General features: G+C 40.0%; 1 protein-coding gene and 1 long non-coding RNA gene across 2 annotated transcripts in view; one reads left to right on the top strand and one right to left on the bottom strand.

The window, feature by feature from the left end:
- The window catches only part of WASL (Wiskott-Aldrich syndrome like), a 75441-nt gene that overhangs the window by 50942 nt on the left and 17095 nt on the right, over window positions 1–7404 (top strand). Inside the window, exon 6 of the mRNA XM_019543453.1 lies at window positions 4887–5055. Within this exon, the coding sequence (XP_019398998.1) occupies window positions 4887–5055 (169 nt within the window). The remainder of the gene's footprint in view (window positions 1–4886; window positions 5056–7404) is intronic.
- The window catches only part of LOC109315651, a 13062-nt gene that overhangs the window by 2425 nt on the left and 3233 nt on the right, over window positions 1–7404 (bottom strand). Inside the window, exon 2 of the long non-coding RNA XR_002102569.1 lies at window positions 6644–6648. This is a non-coding gene — a long non-coding RNA (uncharacterized LOC109315651). The remainder of the gene's footprint in view (window positions 1–6643; window positions 6649–7404) is intronic.

Below are 7404 nucleotides of genomic sequence, written 5' to 3'. Positions count from 1 at the left end.
TGTCTTGGAACAACAAGGGATCCAAAGCCCTGCTGGCACAGCCACGTATTGATCTGCAGAATGTGTCCGCTCCTGGCCAGGCCCCTCCCCTTGATCAAAAAGATCAAGGAGAACATGACGTGTCTATTTGTCCATTCAAAATTGCCGTGGGCTCTAAGGCCCACCCACTAAACTAGTAGCCGCCTCTATATGGGGGCTAATGGATGAATGGGACAACTAAGGAAAAAATAGGTTAGGAGTATTGTGGGGGAGAACATCACCTGAGCCCCTGTCATCTTCACCTGATCTGCTCAGGGGCACTGTCAGTGATGCTCATATGGGTTAGCTGCAAGGGGTACTTGTCAAAGGGTCCAATGAGACTCAGTAATCCTTCTGTGGAATCTCAGATCCAGGTTCCCCAAGACAGCAGGTCAGGCCAACTGATGAATGCCTTTGTCCCTAATAGAAGGGAGTTTCCAACCACTGCCACCCATCACTTCCTCTTGGTGGCAGTCTTCCCAACATTGGGGAGGCCTGGCCTGGCCTCTTCCACTGACAGAATGTGTTCCTTCTCTTCTGTTGCTAGGGCATGATAACTGTTCTCCAGGCACACCACTGCAGGTGCGGATAAAGACTTTGCTGGCTGCCAAAGGTCACAAGCTTCTAGCCTCCACCTTCCTGGAAGTCCATATCCTCTTCCTTCTGCAGCACTGCCTCTGGCAGTCCTTTCTCCACAGTCCTAGCAGTATCCTCCAGCATCAAAACAATGAACTCCTCATGGCTGAGGATGCATTGGAGCCTTGCCACCACTTGTACCTTGTACCTCTCTTGCCTGCTTGTATCCCTTGTTGTTCCAAGACAGGATGCTGTTACAAGAAGGATTGCTAGGAAGAAATGGATCCATCTGATGAAGGGAGGGAAAAGCATCTTTGCAAACAGGTTCACTAACCTAGTGAGGAAGGTTTTAAATTAGGTTCATCGGGGATGGAGACCAAAACCCTGAGGTAAGTGGGGAAGCAGGTGGCGTGAAGGAAGCACACGCAGGAAGGAGCAGCGGGGAGGCAGGGCAATCTGTTAGTTACCTCATGTCTGCACAGAAATATACAGAGCCTGGGATACAAGCCTTGTACCTCTCTTGCCTGCTTCCTAAGGGACAGGAAACACCGCGTTCATTGCAGGCGCACCCCCACCTGCCTGTCACTGGAAAGAACCTGCAAGCCACAGTCTCCACAGTGCCAAACCAGGACCTGTGTGGAAGCCTCGACAGTGAGCAGTCCTGCCTGGACAGACATCTCACAGATGAAAGCAGAGGAAGAGCTGATTCACTTGCAGAACAATAGAATATATGTTCAGTATCAAATGAAGAGAGTACTTAAACCAACCTCAGACAAAAGGCCTTTGGATTCACAAAGAGACAAGTCTGCACTTTTTCTAGGTTTAAAAGTAATTTGGGTTAGTCCTTGCAGCATTCCTGTGCATGACCTGTGGGGGTTCAGGTTATAACCAGTACCACGGCAGTGGGCTAAATAAAAGGTAGTTTGATCAGCAGCCCTGCCTCCCCCTTGCTTCCCGGAAGTCAACTTCTGGATACATCAGTACTCGGGTCACCTTGATAGGTCTTCCCTACCAGGACTGAAGAACCCCTCAGCACAGGGGTGGGCAAAATGTGGCCTGGGGGCCAGATGCAGCCCACCAGACCATTCTATCCAGCCCACAAGGCCCCCTAAAAAATTTAGAAAATTAATATTTATCTGCCCCTGGCTGCCTATCATGTGGCCCTCGATGGCTTGTCAAAACTCAGTAAGCAGCCCTCTGCCCAAAATAATTGCCTGCCCCTGCCTTAGCAGATCACCTGAATAGAAAGGTCTCGTGCAGTGCTGAATTGCTGGTCAGGGAGTTAATCTATTGCAAACAATGGCCATTTCTTCAAAATGCATTGTCATATGTATCCCATGACCTTCCCCATGGCCACAGTTTTGTATCTCAGGCCATGAAGGAAAGATAGCACATGGGGTACAAGAGCAACTTTTGTTGCTGTTGGCTAAAAGACTCTGCTTTTAGACACCTAGAACAAGGGCACTGGCACTGTGTACACATAGGCAAAATATTTCCAAAGAATTAGAGTTGTTGTAGAGTAAATAACCCTTCCATTTTAATTTCTCAAATTTATATGAAGTTCTAGTAAAACAAGTAGGGCATTTCCTGTCAGAATACCCAGAATATCTTTGTGTTGTATCCCAACAGGTGACTATCTGTAGAAACTACTATAATGTGTGTGTGTATATGTGTGTGAGAGAGAGACTGAGAATATTCCTGGCCCTAGTGAAGTCAGTCAAGAATGTTGTCATTGACTTCTGTGGAGCCAGGATCTCTCCCATTAGGTTTCAAAATACAGGATTTTCTGCCTGTGTAGGGAGGTTGGATGTAAAGCTATTTAAAAATAACCTCTATTTTGGGATGACCTTTTTAATGTTACGGGTTTAAGATTTTGAACAGAATTGCAGGATTAAAATTAAATTAGCATTAATGGTTATGTAAAATGCATTAGCCTGTAATTTCCTGGGATTTATGTCTTATTCTCAGTTGTAATGGCCAAGGCACTTCATGCAAATTTAAAGGGCTATCTTCGTTGTACTGACCTCATGCTAGAGTTCTGGATTAAAAAGGAGTGAGGGGATTTGTCAGAGAATTAGTTTCTGAAGGACTAAGAACCACATGGCATAATTTTATTTCAGCTATTAAGATAGAATTGTTTAGATTTATTCTAGACTTGTCTGCACTCTAGGACAGATGACAGGCAACGCTTCAAAATACAGAAGATTTTATATAATACAGAATATTTTGATATGTTTTGTACTAAATTTTCTGGAGCCCCTTCGGAAGATATTACAGATATTGATATCAGTGGATGTTTAGGACCTCTGTATTGTCAAGTACTTCCCAATGATGAACTGTGTATGCCTCTCTCATCTTCATGCGTTGATCTGTCTGCATCTGATGGGGAAGGTGCATGTGTTATGATGGGGAAAATTTTGCTGGATATTAATATGGCAGTACTAGAAGAAAATGAGAATTTATTCAGAGGGTCTTGTATTCCTCGTGGACAGCGAAGATCTAAACCTGATGGTAAGAACAGGTTACAGCTAAAAGCTTTATTGTGAACTCTACAATGGATATTGTAAATATAAAGCAGCTAGATAATGTTTTTTAAAATATTGAATAAAGATTCATTCTGAAAATGTCAGTCTTTCTGAGAGTTCAGCCATTTATGGTTAGATCAATAGGATTTTACATGCAGGATATGGTCAGTAAATATTCAGAATATTGATTGTTTAAAAGTGATGTCAGAAAAGGTGAAAATCACTTTTAAAAAAAGTGTAATATCCTTTCCCTCTTCTCCTCCCCCCTCCCCCAATTGCCTCTCCCCCAATAAAAAGTAACAGGCTTCTTTTGATTTTTTTTATTCTTTTATTTTGTATTAAATACACATAATAAAAAAATAAAATCTGTGACAAAACAGTTACTGTAGTAAGTTCCTATCGAAGTTCATCTTAATCAAGAATCTAATTGTTAATTATGTATTTGTGTGTGTGTAAGTTTCATAACTTTAGGACTGAAAAATATTTATGAATTTTAAGTTTGATAGGATTTGGTAAGAAGTTAATGTACCTAGTTTTAAATACTGGTTTTAAGTGTTATCTGCAATGCCACTATACAGTCCTATCAGATATGCATTTAGTACATATTGCCACATTTTAGAGATAGATATGGATGTTAGCTTTGCTTCTGAAGCATAAGGCCTAACATCACTTCCAAAATATTTAAAAATTATGATAACCTTGGATATGCTTATCTATATAAAAGGCAGCTTGGAGCAGGCGAGTCCTAAATAAGGCCTTGATTTATCAAAGCAGTTTATATGCATGCTCGAGTAAGCACTACCACCGGTAATAAAATGTTTGCCCACTAGTTTACAGGAAAAATGAGATCATTGACTAAACAGTACTATGGTGGAAGCATCCTCTTGGGAAAGATTTATGACTTACGTTTTAGTCTTTAAATCATCTTGGTTGTAACATCTACTAACATAGAGATGTTTCCAGTCAAAACTGCAAACATTAACAAAAAAGCCAGTTTAATTTGGAAAGTGACTAAGCATTTTCTACTCTTCTTTTTAAATCAGTTAGTTTAACCAGCAGCAAAAAAATAAGGGGGAGGGAGCAGCCCCTTAGCAGTTTTCCTGAATAACTCATCCTTCCCACCATGTATTTGGTCAGTAAATCATGTTGCAAGCTATCTCATGAAGAGAAAGAAATTGATCCAAAGACCAGGCAACTAAAAAAATAACTACAGTATTTTTTCATATTTTAAAAACAAAATTTGGTAACTTTTTAGGCTCTCATGAGCAGGTATCCATCACCTATCTCCATCATTCTTTGAGCTAATATTAGTCTGAGATTTCTTGGCCCTAGAGGTCAGTTTTCCATGAAGTTAGTAGTGCATTGCTGCTGACTCGTCATGGGGTTTGGTGTTCCTGGTATCCAACACATATCTATGTACAAGCAAACATTACTATCTTATGTGAAAACTCTATGAATGGTTCTTACTGTGATGGTTTTGATTTCTTTTTATGAAACTTCTGTACAAAAGTGGTATAGGATAAATATCCAAATCTTGAACAGACCACAACATTACCCCAAGTATATCTAAACCTTTGTTCTGTTTAGTGAATATTTTTAACTTGAGCCTGCCCCATGATTCTTAAACTACGTGTACGTGCACATGTGAGTGCACAGTGTTCATGCAAGTAGCATTTGAGACTGGAAAGCAAACAGAATATATGGTCACCATGCTAAAAGGTTTGTTTCAGTAGAATAGTGAAGTGTGTTCACACTATCTCTTCACAGGTCCAAATCTACCAATGGCAACTGTTGATATAAAAAATCCTGAAATTACAACTGGCAGATTTCATAATTCACAAGTCAACAATATTTCACATACCAAAGAAAAGAAGAAAGGAAAACCTAAAAAGAAGAGATTGACAAAGGCAGATATTGGAACTCCAAGCAACTTCCAGTAAGTACTCCTTTTCAATATTTATTTTACACCTAAAGATCAGCCATCACTTCAATAATATATTTAAAAAATCTCTTCCATATTGTTATAGGTTAATTCTATTATTTTCCTGAATCAAAATTTTAACAGCAATTTATCTCAGTATCTTTTGAAATGGTAAGTGCATGGCCATGGGGATTAAAAATCTAAAAAGGCTACAGGAAAGATCCACGTTGATTCCCTTTGTTACAAAATCAATTTCCTTTAGGGTAGGATTATGCCCTATGCTCAGTGATTCTGTTCTGCTGAACTATTTCCTCCCATAATCAGTGTACCAGGATAGCCTGGTAAAATTTCCTAGCATAAACCTACAAGGAGTGCTACCATTGGCAACAATCTCTTTTATTAGTCTTTGGAAACAGTGTTTCATGAGATACTAGTGAGAGTTAAATAAGGAAGAAGGCCCAGAGTTAGCACAGACTGTGCTTTAAACTCTTTGGACACAAACTTTATTTTTATTCTTTGTACAGCACCTGCTGGAATAAGGTGCACTGCAATACAAAGGCAAAACATGACAAACAGATGGTAGGGGAGAGCTGAATTCCATGTTAAAAACACCCTCTCCCCCTCCCCCCACAAAACAAAACAAAAAAAATTCCAGCCCATAATGACCTTTGGGCTTTGTCAACATTAGGGATTTCAACTGTGTGTATCCAGTTGTTGGAGTAGCTATACTAATGCAGACCTCTAGTTTACAGCCTAAATCTCTGTAAATCCTGATCTTGTTCCAGTGCAGTTTTTCCTTGTTTAAAATTGCACTAGTTGTGTACACTTGGCGGCAGTGACTAGCCACCAGATGGCCATAAGAAGGGCAAAAGCTTATTAAAATTAAGACTTCATTTATAAAATATATTCATTTAGAAAATGTTTTCATGGCTTGGCATTAGTGGAACACTGTCTTTTTCAAGCTTGCATGTGTGTACATGTATTTAAAATAAAATGAACTCTTTTTTTCAGAGAGAATTAGGTGATTTAAAAATTCAAAGTGACTAATTTCCACAAAATCGCTATTTGAGTAGGTCCCTACATATTAGTATCTAGAGAAACCTTAGGAGCTTTTCTTTCTTACCTGTTTGTATCTATTTTTTTGTACAAGACCAGTTTTAGACGTAAATGTATGTGGATTTTGGCCCCTCTTTATGATGACATCCAGTAATGCTATTTAATGGTCTTTTTGACTCAAAAATGATATTGGAATTTTCTACATTGTAAAGAAACACTTGTATTACAGTATCACTGGGATTCTCTAATCAGGATCTGGACCGAATTTTGCTAATCGGTAATGAAAGTGAACTCTGTTCTAATGAATGTACCTTAAATCATACAATCTCATGGCTGGATCCAGCCAACCTGTTGCATATATTTATTTATTTATTTATTTTACTTGCAAGAGTTAAGTTGTGCAGAAACTGAGTTTCAATTTTAAAAGTTTCTAGCCTTCATCATTGCTAGAAAGTGGTTCCAAATATGAAACATTGGTAAACCAAATCTTGCCTTTTTTATTCTGCCAACAACAATGCTTGGAGACCTGTGAACTGTTTTATCACACTTTATCTAATCAAGTTATCCAATAAATGATACTTTAGGGTGCTGACAGGTGTGGGGAAGGGGAACACCCAGCGTTTTACTAGAAGAGGTAGCACATTAATTTGATCCAGCTCTCCAGCATCTGTATAGATTGGGTGTTTCACTGGGGATTTTTGGCCCTTTTATCTAAAGCTAATTCAATCAGCTATAGGATAAAAGTGCCATAAAGCCCCCCTGTAGGACCTAATTTATACAAACATTTGGTGAGCTAGGTCAAACTAACATGTTGCCTTTTCTGGGCATGCTTTGTGTAGGGGTGAGCTAAAAGTAAAGCCCTGTTTTGCGGTGGGGAGGTTCACATGTTTAAGCAGTCTTAGTGTCTACAGTGTAGTGGATACAGTGGGCAGAAGAGAAGCCCATGGGGATAGGAAGTGGAAAGCACTTGCATGGGAAGAAAATGCTTAGGAACAATCAGCACGGATTCACTAAGGTCATAGAATCATAGAATTAGAGTCGGAAAGGACCTTGTAGATCTTCAAGTCCGACCCCCTGCCTGGACAGGAGAAAAACTGGGCTCAAATGACTCCAGCCAGGTAGGCATCGAGCCTCTTCTTAAAGACCCCCAGGGTGGGAGCCAGCACCACTTCCCTTGGAAGTTGGTTCCAGTTCCTAGCCGCCCTAACTGTGAAGTAGTTCTTACGGATGTCTAATCTAAACCTACTCTCCAACAACTTGTGGCCGTTATTCCTTGTTATGCCAGGGGGCACTAGGGGAAACAAGGTC

This window comes from Crocodylus porosus, unplaced genomic scaffold (genome assembly GCF_001723895.1).
Source record: "Crocodylus porosus isolate Cpor-Errol unplaced genomic scaffold, CroPor_comp1, whole genome shotgun sequence".
NCBI lineage: Eukaryota > Metazoa > Chordata > Crocodylia > Crocodylidae > Crocodylus > Crocodylus porosus.
This window is presented reverse-complemented; position numbering and strand designations above follow the sequence as displayed.